Source organism: Prosopis cineraria, unplaced genomic scaffold (genome assembly GCF_029017545.1).
Source record: "Prosopis cineraria cultivar Desert tree isolate PC_DT_omini unplaced genomic scaffold, ASM2901754v1 PC3, whole genome shotgun sequence".
NCBI lineage: Eukaryota > Viridiplantae > Streptophyta > Magnoliopsida > Fabales > Fabaceae > Prosopis > Prosopis cineraria.
Window position 1 is genome coordinate 34,923,930 of NW_026555334.1, and position 23,988 is coordinate 34,947,917.

The window sequence follows — 23,988 nt, forward strand, 5'->3', positions numbered from 1 at the left end:
GTAGGTGAAGATTAAAATAATTGAATATGTAATTAATTTTTAATTTATCAAAAATTTATTTAATAACAATCAATTCAATAAAAGTTAACTGTTATAATAAAATTTTTATTGATATAAATTTTTTTAAAAGTTAGTTTGTAAACTAAAATTTATTTAAATTATTAATATATACTTTTAAATTTATAATAATTAAAAATAACATTAATTTATAATAATTAATAATTTTTGTTATATAAATATAATATATTAAAAATGTTTAAAGATGTGAAAAAATTAAAATAACATAAGATTAATATGTTAAATAATAAAAATAAAAAATATATAGTCTAATATTAAAAAAATTAAAACACATCCTTATCATGGTTACTTATGAAAATAGGTACTTCATTCTTCTCAAATTATAAGACATTTTTTAAAAAGATTTAGCATTTCAAGATTAAGATACTTTAATAAAAATAAAGTTTCTCTAATGATAATTTTTTAATATTATTTTTTACATATAATCTCTCTTTTCAATATTTTTTTATTAATAGAGTATTAAATAAAGGATATTTTTAAAAATTTATATTTTTATCTTAAAAGAATAAGGTTATAAAATATATTTAATAAATTTTATTGATATGTGATATTTTATTTAAAAATATTTTATAATTTAAAATGAAAAAAATATAACTCAACTCTCATTTATAATTTCAAGTACACCAACAAGTAGCGCTAACAAATTTACATTTTAACTCCATCACAACTCACATTTAACAGATTATTTTATTCATTTAAAAATTATTTAAATAACATTTATTGTTTTAAAAGTTGAAAAATATATTTTAAATGCTAAACTTTAATCACCCAAACGCAAATCTGCCGTTGCGTGGCTCATTAAAATGGGGTCATCGTCTTCTTTCTTTGGTGACTCCGACTGATAGGCGTTTAGTGGAGTTTGCCGAAGGCCCTTGTTTTTCTTTGTCAGTGCCAACTGCCAAGCAAGGCATTCAACACATACATAAATAGGAGAGCAAGCCGTGCACGTGAGCACCAAGTCCTGAGCTGGGTCGACGGAGATTTATACCTGAGACATTCTTCCGCTTCTTCTCCGGCGAGGAGGGGGAAAGAGCAGCGCCGGACATGGCTTCCTGGAATTCAGGTCCGCTGGAAGTCGCATACCAATTCCTGGGTTGGTTCGCTTTCGCCTGTTGGTCGATCAGTTTCTACCCTCAAGTCATCCTGAATTTTCGCAGGAAAAGGTAATTCTGCACAACATGGTTTCAGTTTTGGTAATTCTTTTCTCAACAGCCCCGGTTATGTATAACTCTCTCTTGGGTTTGGGTTGTCTCAGTGTTGTGGGGCTCAACTTTGATTTCGCCTTGTTGAATCTGACGAAGCACTCTTCCTATCTCATCTACAACGCCTGTGTGTACTTCAGTTCTGCTGTTCAGAAGCAGTATTTTGAGGAATACGGTTCTGGAGAGGTGGGTTCTATCTACTTTGATCCAAGTTCCTGAATAGAGAGAATCCACACTGAATGATGGTGCGGACTCCTGATTGTCGACAACATAATCAACATAACTTTTTTTTTTTTTGATACCCAAGCCAGTCTTCGAACTCGCGTCTTGCAGTTTAAGAGGCACCGTAGTAAACCACTGAGGCGCGGAGTCAATAGCTGAACATTTTAGAATAAATCAAGTTAATTTTTGTATCCTGTTTCCTCGGCACTTGCGTTTTTTGTTTTGGGCCAGAGCGCTGGTTTTCTATCCCGCAGCAAGTGTCGAAAAAAATTAATTAAGGATACTTACGTTTTAATTATTTTTTTAAAAAAATTATAAATATTAATTGAAGAAATTACAAATAGGAATTAAGTTACAATATGGAAGTTACATTTCAAATTTTATATGTAATTGAAATTTCTAAGTTTATAATTACCTTTATCTTATTTTTTTAATCATTTTTTAAAATTTGGTGGGATCTAGTTTTCATTAATTTAATTTTTTAGGACTTAAATATCATTCTCCTTTTTATTCCTGTTCGGAGCAAATTCTACTGAGGTTTTGTAAATGGAATTACTTTTTAAGTCTAATTTTAATGGAATGTTAAGCGTTGGTAGCTGGTCTTTTTAGAGTTTATAAATTCAAAACAGGAATACCTAGCCTTGTTTCTGGGACAATGATCAAAGTAGGTCGGAGGTCAGTTTAGCATTGTCTTTGGATTTTGAGTGGTGATGTTGAGGTTGGTGCTACTTTTGTTTGCACTGGAATGTAGCTACCTTCAGGTTGATGAAACCTCGTATAGATGCAAAGGATTTGACGTCACGATGATATTTTATGTTTATGTCTTTTGATTTTAGATGATACCTGTGGCGGCAAATGATGTTGCTTTCTCTGCCCATGCTGTGGTACTCACCGCACTTACCTTGTTTCAAATTGTGATCTATGAAGTAAGTAACGAGACTTACTATTGTTTTCGTTTTATTCGTTAAATTCTGAATTGCCCTGAACGTCATGACTTGTTCCTATAGCGTGGAACTCAGAAAATCTCCAAACTTGCCATTGGAATTGTCTCTGCGGTATGGCTTAGTGCTGCAATTTGCTCCTTCATAGCTTTGCCGGCACACTCCTGGCTTTGGCTCGTCTCCCTCTTCAAGTATGTTGATTCCGCTTCTTGTTAATTATTTGCATCTATGTGCTTTTATTACACGCTTGTAGTGTGAGGCTAACAAGCATCATTGATCAACATTCCTATGTTGACTTTTTCTTCACTGTTCCATGTCGATGATGCACCGACGTTAATTAGGTCCGTTCTAATTCTGTTTTAAAATTAATGATGTTGCAGCACAATTCAAATATGTATGACAATCATAAAATATGTTCCTCAGGTTAGTTTATTTCTTGTCTTCTTGTTTCATGTCCCTTTTCGTTTTTTTATCATCTATTCATTTGGTGTTTAACAAATTTTGTTGTGAATGAATATAGGCAACCATGAACTTCATGAGAAAAAGTACTGACGGCTTCAGCATCGGCAACATTCTGCTTGATTTTTCTGGAGGCATATCAAACTATGGACAGATGGTTGTGCAGTCCATTGATCAAGGTGTGTGATTTCCTCTGTTGATAAGCCACTAAGGGTTTAGATTTTAGGGTAAACCATTAGATTAACATGTTGTAAATTAATATTTTTCATTAATTTTTCAGGTTCTTGGGTCAACTTCTATGGGAATGTAGGAAAACTGATGCTGTCTTTGGTATAGAAAAATCTCAAACTCTGAAACTCATTGACTGTGAAATTTTGGTTGGGTTTAGATAAACTAATATGGATTGGGTTTTGAATAAATTTGAGAATTGCAGGTGAGTGTATCCTTTGACATATTTTTCATATGTCAACATTACGTGTTTTATCCTGCCAAGAAAACTTTTAAATCAGTGGCTTCTGTGGAACCCGAAGATGAAATCAAAGAGCATCTTGTGCAATGTTATGGTGATCCAGCAGCGACAGAGAACGTGTAAAGCGTGATTTACTTGATAATGATCGTATAGGCCTTCCTTGGATGAGTTTTTAAATTCCACACCGAAGGAGAGAACCATACATTTTGGTCTCCTCTTAAGAATGAACGTTGTGGCCTGTGGACATATTTGTTCCCTGTTAAGTTTTTATATATATATATATATATATATATTTTTTTTTTTTTTTGGGTTCCTTTTTGCTGGCCAATGAAACAAACAATGTCAAATACTATGAGGTTTGTAAAGTGAAGGTGGCAGTGATTGAAGGAGGTCCTGGCATGCACACAATTCCATGGGGAGTATAAATTTGGTCCCTGCCTCTGCCCTGTCCCCATCCATTTGTTTATTCTCTCTGTTTTTTTTTTTTTTTGGGCCAATTTTGGTTTATTCTCTCTAAGTGTAATGCTTCTTCTAAGACAATGACATGATCAATGTCGGTTTCCCTTAATGGCCTTTTTATGGTTTGTTTGTAAGAGTCTTATTTTTAATAATATTTGCCTTCATTAAAAAAAATAAAAAAATCAGAGAGAGAGACATGATCAATGTCTTTATCATTCATGTATTAAATGAAGACTCTATCTTTATTGATTAATACTCGTTTTTAAGTTTTTGTTTTGGCTAAAATTCATAAATTATAAATTCTAAAACTTCTTATCTAAGTCTGTATACATAAGTCATATGTTTGGTCATGACTATCTCATAAAAGAAGATAGAAATAATGATAAAGCCTAATTATACCAAGATAAGAAGGTGTCTTTGAAAATGGGTAATAAGTAAATATTCATTAAATATCTGATAAAAAGGTCATTAAATTTTGCCCCAAAAAAATTCTATTAAGAATTAATAAATAAAATCTTATAAATAGAGCTAGAGAAATAAATTGTCTATGAACCATGGACCAAATGAAAAAAAAAGAAAGAACAATAGAATTATTATGTCTTATTTTTGCAAAGTACTCCTTATAATCCTATTTATAAGTTATTTTTAACATATTTTATTAAAATTAAAAAAACTTTAGATTTTATTAATTATATTGTACAATTTAATAAGTTTTTACTTCTATCTTAATAAAGATAAAAAATATATATTTTTAATAAAAAATTTTAGTGTTTAATAAGAATTAAAAGGTATAAATAAATATAAAATATAATTAAGCATTGTAAAAATAGAATTAAAATTGTTTTTTCCCCGGACCTACAAATAACAATTTAGGAGTATGCTAATACTTTTCTTGGGGGGCACGTACTATGAACGAAGACCGATCTTACGATAAATTAAATTAGGCACCTTGCTTTGCTCAAAATAATAATAATAATAATAATAATAAGCACCTTGCTTCCCAAGTTTCCATTGCTGTACCTACGGCTATTTAAGCCACTCACAATCCCTCCTTCTCACGTCAATTTTCTGAAGCCCCGGCTACAGCCACCGTCATGAAGAGGGAGGGTCGCCAACATGGAATGGTCAGGTCTTACCAGATTCTACCCCCATCCCTCAACCCCCGACCCAAGACCCGATACCTGAACCGCTTCGATTCACCTCCCACCGCCGGCCTCTTCGCCAAGGTTCCCTCTAAACCCACCAACCACTCCAAGTTCACCGGCAAGTGTGCTGTCCCCGGCTGCAATGCCTGCCACATCCTCCCATCCTCCAAGTCCAGGCACAAGGCCAAAGGCACCCACAAGCTCAAATCCTCCGACGTCGGCCGCAACGCTCGCCTCGCCTCCTGGCGGGTTGTTGATGCCCGACCAGGTTTCACTCCTCCCGGCCTATCCGTGACCCGGATGTTGGATCATCTCTCAGTTGACAACTCCGAAGACGAAGGTGATGAGGAGGAGGTCGGTGGTTGTTCTGTGAGTCCGAAGGGTTCCTATTGTTTTGCTGACCTATTTCGAAGTGGTTACAATGCTGAGAATCGGTGTGATGACGACGAAAATGGTTTTTGCGAGGGCGATTGGGTGAGTAATGAATATGATGAGGCTTTCATTTCTGAGATGGGATTGCAGGTCGAAGAAGATGGGGATTGGTATTTCGTGGAATCGTATTCGTGATTGATAATTAAGTGTTAAATTGCTGAGATTGTGATGCGGTTAAGGGGTTTAAGTTCGGACTTGAATTGCTCAATTCAAATATTTCCGATGATTAGTGGAAGGTCAGTGCTGTTGCTGATGTGTCGTGTTGTGCTTATCCACTTGGCATTTTCTTTCGGTGGACAAGATTAAGATGAAACAAGCTGAAATTGTTCTTTGGCCAAAATGATTACCTCACGTAATCATCATTGTTACTAAGGTCATCACAAATCTGTATTTTCTTCTTCTTGTTTTTTTTTTTTTTGGCAATCTGTTTTATTTTCAAACCCCTGTGAACGTAGATATAAATATATATAATTTCATTTCATAGAATGATGTAATTAAGTTATCCCCCAACGCTCTCGCACTATGTTTTTATTGTTAGGTTGTTTAAATATAAATGAATTTAAATATATAAAAACATCAAAGAAAATTGAGATTAATAATTAATAAAAATATATATAGATGAAAGACAGTAAATTTAAGCGTATAAAGTTTGTGTGTGGGTGTGTGTGTGGATGAGCTGGGGTTCCACCACTGACGCCATTGTTCTCCTCCAAACCTTTCTGAGGAGCAAAGGGGTTTGAATGCCTTTTCTCCCCTGTTTGGGGAATTCAACATCACCGTGCCATGCAAGAACAGATCATCAATGCTGCCGGATAGGACTCGGCTCTTAAATAAAAGGCTTCGAATTGTCATGACCAAGACAGTTTAAGAAGAATCCTCCTTTGATTCTTGTCTACTTTCTTCCGTCCTCAAGCTGAGCGGAGATGATAAAACAGGGTGTCTCTGTTTTTTTTTTCTTTGATAATTTATGATGGCATGCAGTGGCGGAGCCAAGGTCTAGCTTAAGGGTGCAATATAATTTAAAAATATTTAAAAATAAAATTTAATAATTAAAATTTAATTTTATATCTTACAGTTGTTATTTCATGTTTTTAAAAACATTGAATATGAGAAATAAAAAAATAAACAATTTAAAAAAATTGTTATGAAGTTTTTTATTTGATATATGTAAAATAAAAATAAATAATGGCATATTTAAGTTAGTAAATTTATAATTTATGTTTAAATTTTATTAGGTTGTAAGTTGGAACACACATCTATATATATAGTATATATAAAAAAACCTAGTTATTTAAATTAAATATATTTAAATAATTAAGAATAGGTGACTGTCAAATAATAATGGTGTGCAAAATATTAAAATAATAGAAGTTATAAAAGCTTAAATCTTACACAATCTAATTATAAAAAGAAATATTTGCGTTTTTAATATAAAATAAAAAGTATTTAGTGAAATGAATAGAAAGGTGATTATTGCAAGTCAAGTAACTTTTTTGTCAAACACAGTGCAGCAGAAAAACCACGCAAGGTGCACAATTCCATATTTCTTTCCTATGTGGCATGACTTTCAACATTTAAAGACTTTCAAGTTTCTCTCTCCCTCATCACACATATTGAACTGACTCCAACTAAGGGGTGCATCTGCCCCCTCTGAGTTCAACGTGGCTCCACCACTAATGGCATGTGTAATGCAATTATGAGAATTTTAAACCAGAAAGAAAGGAAGCGTTTTGATGGCAAAATCTAACTTACTCCAGTGAGAGCAGGTGCCATTGGGTGCTTGATCTTTGGCTACCTGAAGCTGACAAATCATTAAGTACTTTGGTCCTATGAATTTTCAGAAATTTATGTAGCTACATGGCTGCATAATCACCTGAGCAATAGAAAAGGAGAGGAAAAGTTAAGCCACCAGGTTCATTGTATAATTAACACAATTTGTTTAGACAAGGCACCTTTTATTCTCTATTAATGGGGTTATTGAAGAAGCTCTTGACCCTCATTTTAAAAGCATGAAATTGGCAATTATATGGAGTGTGTTTGGTTGAAGAAGAGAGGAGGGGTTTGATATTATTTTATTTAGTTCAAGAGGAGAGGAGAGAAAAAATAATTATATATGGATAATTTTACTCTCATTTTATTAGTGTTGAGATATTAGAAAAGTGTATCTGCATCTTTTAAACTTCTGATAGAGGACATATTGGTCAAGGTGTGACAAATTTTATACCTTCCCTCCCAATCCTCCCAATTTAGAGGGGGGTGAGGGGAGGAAAAATTTTCCCTCCAATTTTTGAAGCCAAACAAGGAGAGGGGGGCAAAATCCCTCCCCTTAACCAAACACCCTCATAATCTTTGCATCCTCTAAAGTAATTGGAACTCGGATGCGATCTCTATTGTTGAATCTGAGGGTAGCCTAATGCAAGCTGTTCTTCCAAACAACTTGATAAAATAAAATAAAAACTATATACAATAATATAAATGCATAGAAGAGCAAGTATTAATTAATAAACTAAAGGAAAAATTACTCATGAACCAAACTTATTTATAAATAAGTTTTGTAAAATTTAAAAACTATAGGCAAGTTTGTTGGGATTTGAGTGTGATTTGAAATAAAAGTGTAAAGATAATACTATCATTACTTGTAATGCATGATCATTTTAATTATTAAATGTGTAAAATTACAATTATCAAAAATTAAAATAATAGTTATAAATTACAAATGAAGTAGTTGTAGTGTGTGTTTGGTTTTCAATTTGTCAAAAGTCCATTTACTAAAAAGTCTATTTGATAAAAATTAATTTAGTAAAAGTTAGAAAAGTTGTTTGGATTAATGATGATTTGTGTCTTTGAAATGTTGGAGCAATAAGTCACTTACACTTCAAAATAGCCAAAAACATTAATATATTACTAGTGGCAACTTAGATCATTCTTCACTAAGGAGGCTAACTTAGGTCAATTAAAGCTAAACTAGTGAGCTAAACTAATTAAAATTTGATTGATTTTAACTAATTAAACTAAAAGGGCAGATTTAACTAAAGACCTGATTAACTAATGAAATGAAAATGTGAGTGATTAAACCTTTTTAAAGTGGAGTCCTAGGAGTTATGGGATACTAAATTTCTTGTCTATTCTTTTTAATTAAGTTTAAGTTAATTTTCACTCTCTTAGCTGAATTAAATCCCTTACACAATTTTATATAAGTATGCTTTCCTAACTAAGTCCTTGTACAATTTTGTACAAGTCCCTAATCAATTCCTTAATTAAGTACAAAGTAATCAAAATTCTGCTTAGGTTTCCCTTATGTATAGCTTAGCTTATAGTAAGTCTAATGCTTAATTTTACACACAAGACATTTTATCAAACACTAACTAAACATATTTACACATAATCAATGTAAAACACATTCAACACACATAAAACATATATTTATATGAATTATGATGTATCAAAAAAAATTTAGCAACTATATAAAGGAGAATCAAGTGGCAAAATAATAAACCATCAAGTTAAATACCAATTTTGATCAATAAAAATAAGATATAATAATGTTTCTAATTTTAAGAATAAGATTACATTAACCTAGGTTTAATGGAGAGTGATGTGACCCTTCAATCTTTCTTAAGATACTTAAAAACTCCTCCAGCATCCTTCCCTTCTAGCACTTCTTGTAGACTTAGCCTCTAGTTATCTTGGAATTCACTTGAACACAATCCTTCTGCCATGACTAAATCATACTCATGAAAATCTTGAAGATTTTGAAGTCAAAGTAAGAAACAAAACACTAAGGTTTGAACTATGAGGTGGAAGAAGAAGAATAGTGGAGTTGAATTAGGATTTTGATAGTTAAATCTTGAGTTATGGAGGAGAGAGGGTAAGAGGGAGATGAAGAACATAAAAAACATTAAGAACAATGGAGAGATAATGGAGAAGGGTGGCTACCAAAAATGATGTTGAATGGAAGAATGAATGCTGAACATGAAATTAAGGTATTTTGATCAAATCTAGGATGAATGGGCCTAATTCTAGTATTAATTAAATAGGTGAAAAATGAGCCAGGGTAATTTTATTCTTTACTAGGGTAAAATGGATGAAAATTTAGATGAAAATGGTTTGAAAATTGAATTAAATAAAGCTAAAGATAATGAAAATTGAGAGAGAGAAAGAGTAGAATCAAAGTATGGTACAAAGTATATAAAACCATACAAGGCTTGTACTTTCACCCCAAAATTAAAATGTTTTGCCTCTTGACTCATCTAACATTCCAATCCAATAGTTCTCATGTGCCAAATCCAAGGTATATTACGCTACACAAACAAATATGATAAAACAAGATCAAAGTTCAAAACATATAGATAACAATTTATATTTTTAATTAAAATTAATTCCTAAATATATGACACAATATAAATCAAATAATAAAAATTAATTTTGATATCACGAAAGAAGTTAGGGGCGTTCCATTCAACATAAAAAAATGTAAACCCACACGTGCACCAAAATGACCTAACCCACATGCAAGATAATAAATCAACTTGAAACTTTGACTTTCTAAAATAGTCAACTTTTAAAATTAATTACTTTTAATATAAAATGAATTTGAAAAATTTAATTAGACTATTGTTCTTCTAGACTAAAAATGCATCTTGAATAATTTTTTCAAACACTTTTTTAAAAGTTTAATTTTATGATCAAAATATCCCTAATACACAGAATCTTAAACTTAGGTGATTTTTCACAATCAATATAAAAAGTGTGTAATTTAGGTAAACATGACATGATTTTTAGTCTAAAATAGCAAGAAAAGCTGTGTAATAAATATGGCATAATAATGTGACTTATGTACTTTTGAATATGCAATAGCATAAAATGATATTGCTTAATGATAAATGATAATTTTTGTTATAAAAATATAACATATTAGAAATATTTTTAAAAATGTGAAAAAAATTAAAATAACATAAAATTTAAGATGTTAAATAATAAAAATAAAAAATATATATTTTAATATTGAAAAAAATTATGTGATAAATAGTTTAACATTTATTAATATTGAATAGTTACATAATTAACGGTTCGATCTATAGTTACATAATAAACAATTTAACATTCATTAATAATAAGAATAAAAATATATAGTTTAATATTGGAAAAAATTATGTAATAAACAGTTTAACATTCATTAATATTGAACATTTATATAATTAAAGGTCCAATCTATAGTGTATAATCTGATCTCTAATAGAATCACGAACCATATTCATCTCTCTATCAGAAGTTACTCTTGAAATTACACTAGGAATTGATAATGAAAATACATGCTCGTTATTATCATCATGAGTGTTAATCATATTTTCATCCTCAAAATGCCTAAAGTTAGAACCAATTATAAGTTTTCTTCTAATAAAATTCTGTATAGTCTTTATTGCACCAACTATAAGAATTTGTCTCATAAATGGATAACTAGGCATGTGTTGAAAATTGCAAATATGTTTTTTTTTAAACCCCAAAAGTCTTTTCAATTATGGTCCTTAAACTTGAATGATAATAATTAAACACCTCATTAATTGTTTGAAAATCTAGATGAACACCTAAAATCTGGGAGGTCATACCTATAAGATCTATAAGGACCTAAATATCCACATGATATTGAATAGCCAGTATCCACTGAATAATCTTTACCTACCCATAAAAAACTTAGAAATTGTAAGAATTAATTAAATATTGAAACAAAATATTTTAAGTTGGATAAATATGAAATATACCTTAGGATAGATATAGAAAATTCATGTTCTACGTTGTGAGTGCATATTCAAATATACGAGCATCATGGGTAGATCCTTCCTATCTAGCCATGATATAAGTGAAGCACATATCCCAATCACATACGACCTTTATATTTTGTGTTGGAATACATTTTTTTTCAATATATTTCCCTTGCTCTTTAATATTAACCATGCATGAGGACATATATTCCATCAATTGCTCTTATAACATCTTCGAAGAATGACCAATATCACGGGATACCTAAAATTTTTCAATATACATCTTGAAAAGTGTGATCTTTTGGTCACATATTCCTTTGTTAGCTTCTTACAAGCACGCAATACATTTTTAAAATGCTTGTGAATAGTCTATGCTGAATGTTAGAACTATTCTTGTGCCATCTTATTTACCACCTCATGTCCAACAATATTTAGAAACATACCGACTATTTCTTGAACCCCTATTTTTCTAATTAGACGACATAGATCATGTTGCATCTGTTTATTATAAAATTGAAGAAAAACATTCTTTTTTAGTGCAAAACATGTCATGACAATGTTGAGAATGCCCTTGCAAAATTTCTTGCACCCATGCATGAGTTGATTGCAAGTTGGTTCTACAAGGCTCTTCAAATAAATATGTTATTGAGTAACTAGCTACTATTGCAATAATAGCCTTAACCTTATCTCCTTCCTCTTGTAAAAGTAATGGTATTAAGCAAGATCATGTACTTTGATTCATAAAAATTGCATAATATAATTTAACAACTATTATACCATTGTTCATAACTTAAAATAAAAACAGATAAAACAAAATTTTAATAACTTAATAGTTTAAAAACAAAGTTAACAACATAAATAGCACTAGCTAGGATTACAACATAGAGAAGGCAAGCAAGAATTGATCTATGGTGCTTTCCTACACATTTACAAGAACTTATTACAGTGTATTTAAAGTAGAAAATATCAAACATATAACATAACATTTAAAATTTTATATCTTTATCTTTTGGTCCCACCACTCATCTAGTGCTGATATAGTGTTCTTGTCCCTATCCCAACCTATTCCTGTCTCTTTGTTCAACAATTTATCCCATATATTCCAATCTTTCCTTAAGTTATTCCACTTATTTTTCAATTGTTTGTTGTCAAATTTTTTTAAGTTTAAAACATTGAATTGTTGCATTAGAGCTTCCTACCCATCCTTTGATAGGGTTAACCCTTTATGCTTATTTCTCCTATCTTGTTGTAAAGCTAACTTGATAAAAACTTATTACTCTTATGTAGCCCAAAGTGCCTTTTCTTTTCTCATAACTACTAAAACATCATATTATTAATATGTAAAAAGCAAAACAAGAAAAATAGTGACAACAATTAAGATCAATCACAACAATATATAAAGTCCAAAATAAGGCAATTAAAAATAGAAGAATTGTCATATACAGAGAGAACAAAAATATATATAAAAGCACAAGGAAAAACCAAAGCATTTATGCCTTTCAAACAAAATAGATCATACACAAAACATGGCCACCATAAGTTTATCCTACGATTCCTTCTAGTTTGAACATAAATATGTTAATACATAGAAATTTTGGAAGAACCAATATCATTTGAAAGAGGTTTGTTAGGTTAGATTATTCTTTTTTTATTGTGTTTAGAGGTAGGAAAAGCCAAGTCGTTTAAAGTAAGCATAGAAAGGAAAAACCTCACAAGTCTTTGAAATAGGTACAATGCAAAATAAGGAAGAGTAACATGTACAACCTCTTAATTATCGGTCTCTTTTCTTCACAATAAAGCAACCACCTATTTTTTCACAAAAGAAACAAAGCCAATAATTAAAGTTATTTAAAATAAGACTAATATGTTTCTAATCCCTTTCAATATTTTCACATCAAACACTTCCATTATTGTCTCCTCCAAAATTGCCACTTTTACCATAAAAGGCAAATCTACATACTCACTTCCTCTCCTACTCTTTCCATGTTTCTTCCTAATCAAAATCTCTAATAGTAATATGTCGAATGCATAAACACCTATTCTTGAATTACATTTATTCATCCTTTAAAGCTCTAAAGCCTTATAGCCCTCAGACTCAGCAAGTGCCACCATTTCTATAAAGGCAAATAAGTAGTTGAAACATGGGTGTCATGAATCTCATATCGGAGCGCCTTATAAGTGGTGCAAAATTTATAAGTGTGAAGGGCTCTTTCACCCTACAGACCAATAGACTAGTCTGTTGGGTAGTGGTATCACTCTCTTTAGACTTATGGTCTTGAAAAGGGCTTCCCTGAAGGGTTTTGATCGATAGTGGTTGAGTGAAGTGTTGTGAAGTGAGAGCCATTGGGATTATAGGTTTGAAGGGCACTTCTACAAGGTTAGTCTTTTGAGATGTGCTTTCCCTTTGGACTTGTGCTCGTTACAATGGGACATGAAATTTCATTGTTCTCCTCATGAGCAAAGACTGGCGTTTCTATATCTTGTAAATGATATTTTGTAGAATAGTGGACAAAAAGGTTCAGAAGCAAAAATTGAAACGCATTCACTTCAAATTTAGAACAAAATCTAATTCTTAAGACAACTAGATATCAAACACAATGTTCAAATAAAAAAAGCAAAGGAGAGCAAAGTGGTCTATTGAAAATTAAAAAAAGAAGGAAGCTATTGGTAAATGAGCATAGCAGAATGAAGAAGGCAAGGAAAAAGGCACAAAAAATGAGAGCAAAAGAAGCACGAAGATATACCTGGTTCGCAAGCTCGATGAACTGACAGATAAGCTGAACTCATATGTATGAAGTGATTTTTGCTTCTCTGAGCTTCAAAATATCTTCACAATACAAGCAGCACCTTGATCCATGACAAAATAAAGGTCACCTATAAGCGTTATCTTAGATATGTTGAGCTAGAACAAAGAGCACAAGAACAAAGAGATGAGAGAAGAAGAGCATCTCACAAAAGGAAGAAACCGAGAAAGTGAACTATGATCTATGGTCCCTGAACGAGGGAGCAATGACTGTAAGTTGGGAGAGATGGTGGGTCAAAGGAATAGTGACAGCAAGCTTAGAGGATAGGAGGTTGCGTTCCACACATTAAGAGAATCCGAGGAGGAGAGGAGTGAATTGACTTCAGTTTTGTGGGAATGAAATAATAAGGATATGATGATCATTTATAAAAGTAGGTACAAAATTATTTCCCTCATAATTCCTCCCAACTCCTATTTGCAATTTCAAATTCACTAAAAAGTAGAGTTGACAAATTCACATTTCAACCCCATCTCAACTCACATTTTAAAAATTATTTTGCTCACTTAAAAATTACCCATATAACATTTAACATCTCAAAAGTTGAAAAGTGAATTTCAAATGCCAAACCTTGATTACCCAAACGCACCCATAAACAATTACTGTTAAATTTTGTTAGTAACACATGATTAGTTTAACTATTAAATTTGTGAAGTTATGGTCGTAAAATATTAAAGTGATAATTATAAATTATTGATGAGGTAGTTGTGTAAAATTAGTATTAAATTTACAATGCATGATTAATTTAATTATTATATAGTTGAAGTTATAATTATAAAAAGTTAAAGTAATAGTTGTAAGTTATTGATGAAGTGGTTACAAATTACTTGATTGATGTAATGTATGTTTAATAAGGCCATTATTGTCTTCACATTTCAAATTCAAATTAACACTTAAGTTTTGAGGGACTTGGCTATAGTTTCTAAATTTTATAAGACTTATTTGTAAATAAATTTGCTTCACATGACTTATACATAATTTTTCTTAAACTAAATATTTTAATGAACTAATAGCTAATAGGACTTAATTTTTAGTATGTGCGTAAGTGTTTCACAAACTGACCCCATGCCTTGCCACACAACTTGGCTCCAATGCAGGCAAGCAGGCTTGGAATAGCAGGCAAGCAGGCTTGGAATAAAATATAGACAGTGGCTGAAGCCCAGTAAGTTACAATATCCAGCACAGTTGTGATGATAAGGCTTGTGAATTATAATATCCTTCCGTGATATTGGAATGATAAGGGATTTTAATACAACAATTCAGAAATTACCACAATACCACTCATTCTAATCATACGTGAACGAGCTTTCTTGTGTTGTCAACCCTTGATTGAATGGATTGGTTAGAGTGATGCCAAGTCTGTCTTATTATCATTATTAGAAAAACGCCAATCGCCCCCCAACTCAACAGTTAATCACTTGGGTGTTAAAACTAAAATACACAGATTAGATGAGGCGTGGGGCCATTTCACGTGCAGAATATACAATTGAATCCTCGTCGCACATCAAAATTTTTTTATAACAATTTAATCATGTAAATAAGAATCACCGCAATTAAATTGTTACAACTACAACTTCAATTAGAATCACCAATTAAATTGTTATAATTATAACTTAAACTTATTATAACTGTAACTTCAAATTTTTAATAATTAAATTAATTACGTGTTATAAATTTAATATGAATTATATATAATTACCTCATTAATAATTTATAATTATCATTTCAACATTTTACAATTATAACATAACATATATAATAATTAAATAATCATGTATTACTAATAAAGTTTAACACTAATTATTTACAATTATCTGATCATCAATAGTTTACAAATATCATTTTAATATTTTACAACTATAATCATGTGTTATTAACAAAGTTTAATATTAATTGTTCACATCACTTTAATTTTTTATAACTATAATTTTATATATTAAATAATTAAAATGATCATGTATTATAAGTAAAATAGTATTATCTTTACATCCTAATTTTAAATTACAGCTAGATTTTAATAAAGTTATCGTAGTTTCTTAATTTTATGAGACTTATTTTTAAATAATTTGCTTCACACAGCCTATATATAATTTCCCCTTTAATTTTCTTATGAGGGGATCATTTTAGAATATTGTAGAAAAGATTATTATTCGATAAGCAAAGGTCAAACTCAAAACGTTAGTTGCTTTTCTTCAAGCTTTCTCATCCTCCATTCTTCACAAACATCGTTATTGAAACTAACAATTAGAAGAATGTGCCCATGGTCTAGCTCTCAAGATGACCTAGTGTTGGGTTGAGCTAGGTTTAACACATTGTTAATAAAGAAATTATTAAAAAAATAAAAGATAAAAGAAAAAGATTGGTTTCCATTTATTAACAAATAAAAAATAAATACCTTTATCTAAAACTTATTCCTCTAAAAATTAATGTTCGAATCACGCGGTGACATTTTAAAATTATGAATCAAAACAATTGTGCACTATTTTTTTAAAATATTAAGAAATCAAAATTTTTTTATTACATTACGAATACCTAACTCTTTTGATATGCCAAAAAAAAAAAAAGCTACAATGCATGACTTATATAGTTGTAGTATGCACCGACAACAGGAATAATAAATATTAATTATTCTCTTACAATGGTAATTAGGTTCTTTCTAATTTTCTCTTAAGATTGATCATGCTGCAGCACAATCCAAGTATGCATGACAGCCATAAAATATGTTCCACAGGTTACCGTTTATTTCTTGTTTAGTTGTTTCATTTCTCTTCCATGAAGAATGTATTGTAAGTCGCACGCATTTATTTTATCCATCTCTCTATATCCATCTCATGTTAATGAATTGTATTATGAACAAATATATATATATATATATATATAGGCAATAATGACCGATGGGTTCGGCATTGAAAACATTTTTCTTCATTTTTGCGGAGCCATACGGTTGTGCAGTCCATATATAAATCAAGGTCCGTGATCTCTTCTACTGATAAGCATCTGAGAGTTAAGGGTCACACTTTACTCTTTATATTAACATGCTGTAAAATCAATGTTGCATTATTTCCAGGTTCTTGGGTCAACTTGTATGGGAACAAAGGATAAACGATGCTTTCTCTGGTATGGCAAAGTCTAAATTTTGTTCTCATTTGCAGTGAAATTTTGTTTAGGTTTAGGCAAACTCATCTAAATTCTGTTTTAAATAAAATTGAGGATTGCGGGGATGTGTATTCTTTGACCTAGTTTTCATATGTCAACGCTTCGTGCTGTATCCTGCCAAGAAAGCTTTCAAGTCTGTGGCTTCTGGGAAACCTGAGAATGAAATCAAAGAGCATCTTTGTTCGGTACTAAGAACCAACAGTGACAAAAAATGCAGTGAAGACAGATTGTGTCGTCAAATGGATGTTTTTTACATTCGATGCGCCAGAAGAACAATGTCTAGTAATTGGTTTCCTCTTATATTCTATTATTTTTTTGAATGATCCTATGATTCCTCCTTTTATGAATGTCTTAATATTTTCAAGCTGCAATATTTATTTACAATTGAAATTTATAAATTTATAATTATTTAAATCAATTTTTACAACTCTTTTTTTTAAAAAAAAAATACTGTAAGTCAATCTGTCATTATTTTTTTTTTTTGGACTTGGATGTTATTCTCCTAAAATATATTATAGCATTTTTTATAATCATGGAAAATTTAAGGTACATGTTCTTCCAATATACTTGATAAAATAAATAACCTATGGTTGGCTGAAAAAAAAAACCTATATATAATCCCCTTTCCAAATCATAAAATAATTTTGAAGGCATTTCTTTATTCAAAAATTTAATACAATTTTTTATAAAAATAAAATTTTAATAATGATATGTTTTTAATATTGCTTTTCAAATAGAGAGAAAATTAAAATGATTCTCGTGTAATAATTAAGTAAGTATATTTAAAGTTATCTTAAATAAAGGCTATTTTTTTAAAATTTTGTATTTTTTTAAAAGGAAAATTTGCAAAGTATCATTATTGAGTTTTATTAGTATTCATAATTTTATCTTAATTTTTTTTATAATTTAGGACGAATAAGGTAATATAAATGCAAACTATGATGAAGGAAGTAATATAAATGAAAACTATCACACACCTATAAATGAGGAGTAAATATTAATTAACAAACTAAATATTACTTCATAAGATGTAAATCATTTTTTATTGAATTTCACGTAAAATGTTTTCAAAAGTTTAAATTAATACAATCTTTCTATGTTATTTAATTTTATTTAATAAATTATTTTACTTAAATATTAAGCACATTTTTTAAATAAATACATTAATTATATTTTGAAATATTAAAATTATCTTTCATTCTTAACACCAAATTTTTCCACAAGAGAGAGAGAGAGAGAGAGAGAGAGAGAGAGAGAGAGAGAGAGAGAGAGAGAGAGAGAGAGAGAGAGAGTCGGAGCCTATACTCCGGCTCAGCTTAGCTCAACTCCAGTGCAAGCAGTGAAGAAGCAATTTGTGTCTTTTTCCCCTTAATCTAATAAATAAAGTGATATTAAACCAATCAGTGTTTTTATTTTTTATTTTTAAAAAACTTAGATAAGGCAGCGTGCAAATCAAGGGAGTAGGGAACTAGCCAAGCCTTTTGAATGGAACCCTACAGTCCGTAGTTGGAAACAGCGTTGATGAATGAGCACCTGAATCTCGTGGCTAATGGACTCTGCTTGGGATTGGATGATGAGCAAATGGGATGGGAGTCAGAATTATTGATGTTTGTGTACATCATTCCAACGCTCAGCCTTCCGTGGGAGATCAAAATTCACCATTTTAGGGTGTATTTTTATATTTCAATTAAAAAATTAATTATTAGAATGTTTAGATAAATTTTTAAAAATTAATTTTGATAAATTAAAAATATTTATATAATTTTTTGAGAATTAATTTTAAATGTGTAAATAAATAATATAAAAAAAATAGTTAAGTGGACTTCTGCAAACGAGGAAATTCCATAAAAGGAGGAATCAATTTGATATGTATGGGGGGAACTATCACCTTTAATTATACGCAAACAAGCTGCCTCAGCGTTGTCATTGTCAGCTCTTTTGGATGGATTGATTAGAGCAAGCTTTTGAAAACTGAACTGACAGGTTAAGCTTTTAAGGATTAGTGATCCAGGGATTAACTTGAGATTAGATCGATGATAATTAAAATAGTATAATGTAATTTAACAATGCAAAAGTATTAATGTTCGTTTCTGAAAAACTTTAGATTTATGTTTGAATTATTAAAAATTTGAATTTAAATTTAAACCAAATTTATTATTTAATTTTAAATTATAATTCTTTAATAATTTCAATTCTTTTTATGTTTTAATAATTTAAAATTTTAATTACTTCAAATATTTTATTTTTTTGTGAATTTTTATTATTAGTATTTCCATAATTCTCATGTATTTTCACATTTCTTATCTCTTATTAATTAAAAATAAAAATAAAATTTTTACTTTTAATTTTTATTTTTTTTGATAACTTATCTCTCTTCGTTATCTAAACTTTTTAAATTACTCAAATAAATAATTTTAAATATATAAATTTTAAATGTAAAATTTAAAATATGAAATTTAAAATCTAAAATTCAATTTTAAATTCATCAATTTAAACGTTATCTAATATATAATGTTTAAATAAAAAATCCCCAATTCAATAAAAAAGAAAAATTAATCGATAAAATCTTATACACATCTTATACAATTATTAATTATGAGTTTTTAACAACAATAAAATATAACAACATTAAAAATATTTATTAAGGGATTTAGATTTGCTTTAAAGTTTAAAATTTTGAAGAGCAACGATAAAAAAAAAAAAAGTTAAAAGGGAAGAAGGAAATTAATTTAGGTGAACCCATTTAACCGATCAGGTTGATTGGACTAAAATCGAGTAATAGAATAACTGATTTGTTTGATCAATCGAATCGATGAAGTGACTAGTTCACTAATGACAAACGCCAATTGCCCACACAACTCCACTCACAATTGATTTCTGTAAAGAAAAAATAGTACAGAAGCCACAACTATCGATAAATTAGATGCATTATCAAAAAATAAATTTAAAACTTATAATAAAAAATTAGGTGATATATAAAAAGTCAAGAAAACAATCGAGTTTTCTTTTTAATTTTTATAATTTTTCTAATATTTTTAATATCTATAATTTTAATAACATTAGGTAATGTTTGTTCTTTAGATTTCTATAATTTTAGTTTTTCAATGTTTTTTATAACTGTAAAGGCTGAAAACACTAAAAAAAAAAAAAAGTTACAGAGAGTAAAAACAAAATTTGATAAAATTATAGAAATAAAAATTATATTTTTTTAAAAAATTTGTAATAAAAAGGATAGTTATGAAACCTGAAATAAAATTACAAATTTAATTTATATAAAATGTAAAAAAAATATACAATCGGTGATTTTTTTCAAAATAAAATTTACATCAAATAACAAATTTTAAATAAAATAATATTAATTATATTATATATAAAATAAAAATTTAAATTTAATTTATATAGGGATACTCATCACGAAATGATACACCAAAACAATTTTTTTTTTTTTTAAATTTTCATACTCATCTCTCGCACCGCACGGAAATGAATCAGCTAGCAAATTGAAGTTAGATATGGATGACTTTTGGGAGAATATCTGGAGGGGTTAACACTATCTAAAGCGGACTAGGTCGCCGGCACAACAGTTGAATCTTCGTCGTGAAACTGCATTAATTGCAGAATGGTGCACTTGTGTCCTCCCTCCCCTATTGTTCACCCTCTCTACTGACTGATGGGTGACAAGCTGCAAGTTAAATCACGTTGATTGGCATTCGCGCAGGGCTCTTGTATTTCACCATTGGGGTTGCCCAACAGCTCAGTATCAATAAGCAGCCAAAGACCAGCAGCGCCAGATAGCAGCCATGGCTTCTTGGAATTCAGGTCCACTCCAAGTCACGTACCAAGTTCTGGGTTGGTCCTCTTTCTTCTGCTGGTCTGTCGCCTTCTACCCTCAAGTCATCTTGAATCTTCGAAGGAGAAGGTGCCCACAAAAATTTCTCTTCTTCTTCGCACTTGTATTTTCTCCACGACATGGTTTCACGTTTGATTCTTTTCTCAACAGCCTTGGCTGTATGCCTATATATAATTCTCTTGGGTTTTCTCAGTGTTGTAGGGCTCAACTTTGATTTTGCCTTGTTCAATCTGACGAAGCACTCTTCCTATCTCATCTACAACGCTTCTATGTACTTCAGTTCCGTTATTCAGAAGCAATATTTTGAGGAATATGGTTATGGAGAGGTCCTTTCTATACTTTGATCCAAGTACTTGTATAAAGAATCCACACTGAGTGATAGTGTAACGCTGTGTCAGAGGGAAAAGTAGAGCTCCTAATAATCATTAATATATGAATAAAATTTATAACAAGTATCATGGCTTATTTTTAGACCCTGTTTGATACAGAGGATTCAACTGACGATGATATTTTATATTTTATGTCTCATGATTTTAGATGATACCTGTGGCGGTAAATGATGTTGCTTTCTCAGCCCATGCTGTGCTAATCGTCGTAATTATCTTGTTTCAAATTGTGATCTATGAAGTAAGTAATGAAATTCACTGTTGTAGTTTCTGTTTTATTGGTTAAATTCTGAATTGCCCCTGAACGTAGTGACTTGTCCATATAGCGTGGAACTCAGAAAATCTCCAGACTTGCCATCGGAATTGTCTCTGTAGTATGGCTTACTGCTGCAGTTTGTTTCTTCATAGCTTTGCCTACACACTCCTGGCTTTGGCTCGTCTCCCTCTTCAAGTATGTTGATTCTGCTTTATTGTTATTTGCATCTGTGTGTTTTTATGCGGAAAGATTGGACTTCATTTTCCATTTTTACACACTTGATTCACTGTTGTTAATCCTTAAATAATTTGTTGCCAATCTACATGGGACCTAACTAAGTTTTAAACCCTCTATTTGTGCTTTAGGGAACTGCATATAGCTATAACTCTTCTATCCTTTCTTGATCAGATCATAATAATTGATTTTTTGTTGACATGCTATTGGCCCATCGTGTCAAAGTTTCTGTTCTTTCGCTTCCCTATTCTGGTCTTTTAATTACCCGCTTCACATTGGATTTTTTTTTTTTCTCTTTTGTCTCGTTTTGTTTATTATTTAAAAGAACTGTTTAGCTGATGTCTTGCTCATTTTTGGCAACGCACTCTTAGTTTGTTGTTTATATTTATAGAAGTCTGCACATCACTGGCTAAAGATTAGGTGGGTTCTGTGGTAAAGAAGGATTGTGACCTAGGAGATATGGGAGAATTGGCATGCTCTTCTTTGATGTTTGGATATCTGTTTATTTTTTGTTTAGCCACTCGTAAGATGCTTTAGTGAAAGCATGGATTCTGAATGTCTAATGCAAATTTTGATACATCCTTTCTACCTCCTCTCACCATTGTGTCATAATCAGTGGATTCCTTTTTCATGTTGTAAAATGTTGTTTGTGAAAGAATGTAGAGAGGATGCACCAAAAGTTACATTAGCATGGAGATCGGAATTTCCTCAAAAGATAATTATTTAATAAGCGAAGGTCAGACTCAAACGGTTTGTTTTATTTTATTTTATTTTTGAGATCTTCTCGTTCTCCACCCATCATTACCCGGGGTATTTGACATCATTCTGGCCGAAACTACCTCTTAGTTAAAAGAATTTTAAAGCATCGTTAAAAAAGAAACTGCTAAAAAATTAAAAAGAAAAAGAAAATAAAATTGATTTCCATTTATTAACAAATAAAAATAAAAATTAATTGCCTTCATCTAAAATTTATTCCTCTAAACTAATGTTGGAATCAAGCATGACATTCTTTGAAATTATGAATAAACAATTATGCATTATTTTTTTTTATAATATTAAGTTAAGAAATCATTTTTTTTTTAACATCATGAATACCTAAGCCCTTGAGATATGTCCAAAACAAAAGCAACGCCAACAACAGGAATAATGAACATTCTTCTACACTGACTTGTTTTCACTGTAGGTCCTTTCTAACTTTCTCCTAAATTTGATGATGCTGCAGCACAATCCAAGTATGCATGACAGCCGTAAAATATCTTCCACAGGTTAGAATTTATTTCTTGTTTTTTTGTTTCATTTCCTTCCATGAAGAATTTAATGTAATTTGCTTTTGTTTCTTTTATCCATCTATCCATCTCGTGTTAATAAATTGTGTTAGGAATGAATTATAGGCAATCATGAATTTTAAGAGAAAGAGTACGGATGGTTTCAGCATTGGTACCATTATGCTTGATTTTTCTGGAGCCATATTAAACTACGGACAGATGGTTGTGCAGTCCATAGATCAAGGTCTGTGATCTCCTCTATTGACAATCAATTGAGGGTTTGGGGTAACTCTTTACATTGACATGATGTAAACAGGTTCTTGGGCCAGCTTCTATGGGAATGCAGGAAAAATGACTCTCTCTCTGGTATGGAGAAGTATCAAGCTCTGTTTAGGTAAATTCATCTAGATTGTGTTTTGATTAAAATTGACGATTGCAGGTATGCGTATTCTTTGACTTAATTTTCATATGTCAACGTTTCGTGTTATATCCTGCCAAGAAAGCTTTTAAATCTGTGGCTTCTGTGAAACCTGAGGATGAAATCGAAGAGCATCTTTGTGCGGTACTCCGATGAACCAGCAGTTATAGAGAATGCATGAAGCATTGATTTACTTCATAACTGATTGTGTCATCAAATAGGTGTTTTGTTTTTAACTTTCCATGCACCAGGAGAACCATCCAGCTTGGTCTCCTCTTCTATTCTATTATTTTCAAGAATGATCCTATGATTCTTCCTCTTGTGAATGCTGTATATTTTCATTCAAGCATCATCCCTACGATTCCTCCTATAATGAATGTTGTACATTTTCTAGAATCATCTCTATGATTCGTTGCAGTGTTTTTTATAAATATAAATAATTAAATATAGAGTGGC

General features: G+C 30.7%; 3 protein-coding genes across 3 annotated transcripts; all 3 read left to right on the plus strand.

Annotated features, from left to right (window-relative positions):
- Positions 1 to 876: 876 nt before the first annotated feature.
- On the plus strand, positions 877 to 4,096 carry LOC129305962 (cystinosin homolog). The gene is made up of 8 exons (XM_054946203.1): positions 877 to 1,241; positions 1,334 to 1,466; positions 2,339 to 2,428; positions 2,510 to 2,634; positions 2,824 to 2,866; positions 2,964 to 3,081; positions 3,183 to 3,232; positions 3,336 to 4,096. Exons 1-8 carry the CDS (start codon positions 1,123 to 1,125, stop codon positions 3,492 to 3,494), a joined length of 837 nt encoding a protein of 278 aa, XP_054802178.1. The 5' UTR covers positions 877 to 1,122; the 3' UTR covers positions 3,495 to 4,096.
- Positions 4,097 to 4,879: 783 nt separating this feature from the next.
- LOC129305963 (uncharacterized) lies at positions 4,880 to 5,893 on the plus strand. Its single transcript, XM_054946204.1, has one exon. The coding sequence runs from the start codon at positions 4,925 to 4,927 to the stop codon at positions 5,540 to 5,542; it is 618 nt and encodes a 205-aa protein (XP_054802179.1). The 5' UTR covers positions 4,880 to 4,924; the 3' UTR covers positions 5,543 to 5,893.
- Positions 5,894 to 20,606: 14,713 nt separating this feature from the next.
- Positions 20,607 to 23,905, plus strand: LOC129306556 (cystinosin homolog). Its single transcript, XM_054947221.1, has 8 exons — positions 20,607 to 21,042; positions 21,167 to 21,299; positions 21,511 to 21,600; positions 21,686 to 21,810; positions 23,072 to 23,114; positions 23,241 to 23,358; positions 23,431 to 23,480; positions 23,554 to 23,905. The coding sequence occupies exons 1-8, from the start codon at positions 20,924 to 20,926 to the stop codon at positions 23,686 to 23,688; spliced, it is 813 nt and encodes a 270-aa protein (XP_054803196.1). The 5' UTR covers positions 20,607 to 20,923; the 3' UTR covers positions 23,689 to 23,905.
- Positions 23,906 to 23,988: the final 83 nt, after the last annotated feature.

What these genes read in the sequence shown, in the direction of transcription:
- LOC129306556 (XM_054947221.1), top strand. Translation starts at nt 20,924, where the DNA reads ATGGCTTCTTGGAATTCAGGTCCACTCCAAGTCACGTACCAAGTTCTG. An exon ending in AGGAATATGGTTATGGAGAG is followed by an intron (nt 21,300 to 21,510) that starts GTCCTTTCTATA and finishes TCATGATTTTAG; the next exon opens with ATGATACCTGTGGCGGTAAA. An exon ending in GAAAAATGACTCTCTCTCTG is followed by an intron (nt 23,481 to 23,553) that starts GTATGGAGAAGT and finishes TGACGATTGCAG; the next exon opens with GTATGCGTATTCTTTGACTT.
- LOC129305962 (XM_054946203.1), top strand. Translation starts at nt 1,123, where the DNA reads ATGGCTTCCTGGAATTCAGGTCCGCTGGAAGTCGCATACCAATTCCTG. An exon ending in AGGAATACGGTTCTGGAGAG is followed by an intron (nt 1,467 to 2,338) that starts GTGGGTTCTATC and finishes TTTTGATTTTAG; the next exon opens with ATGATACCTGTGGCGGCAAA. An exon ending in TTCAAATTGTGATCTATGAA is followed by an intron (nt 2,429 to 2,509) that starts GTAAGTAACGAG and finishes TTGTTCCTATAG; the next exon opens with CGTGGAACTCAGAAAATCTC.
- LOC129305963 (XM_054946204.1), top strand. Translation starts at nt 4,925, where the DNA reads ATGAAGAGGGAGGGTCGCCAACATGGAATGGTCAGGTCTTACCAGATT.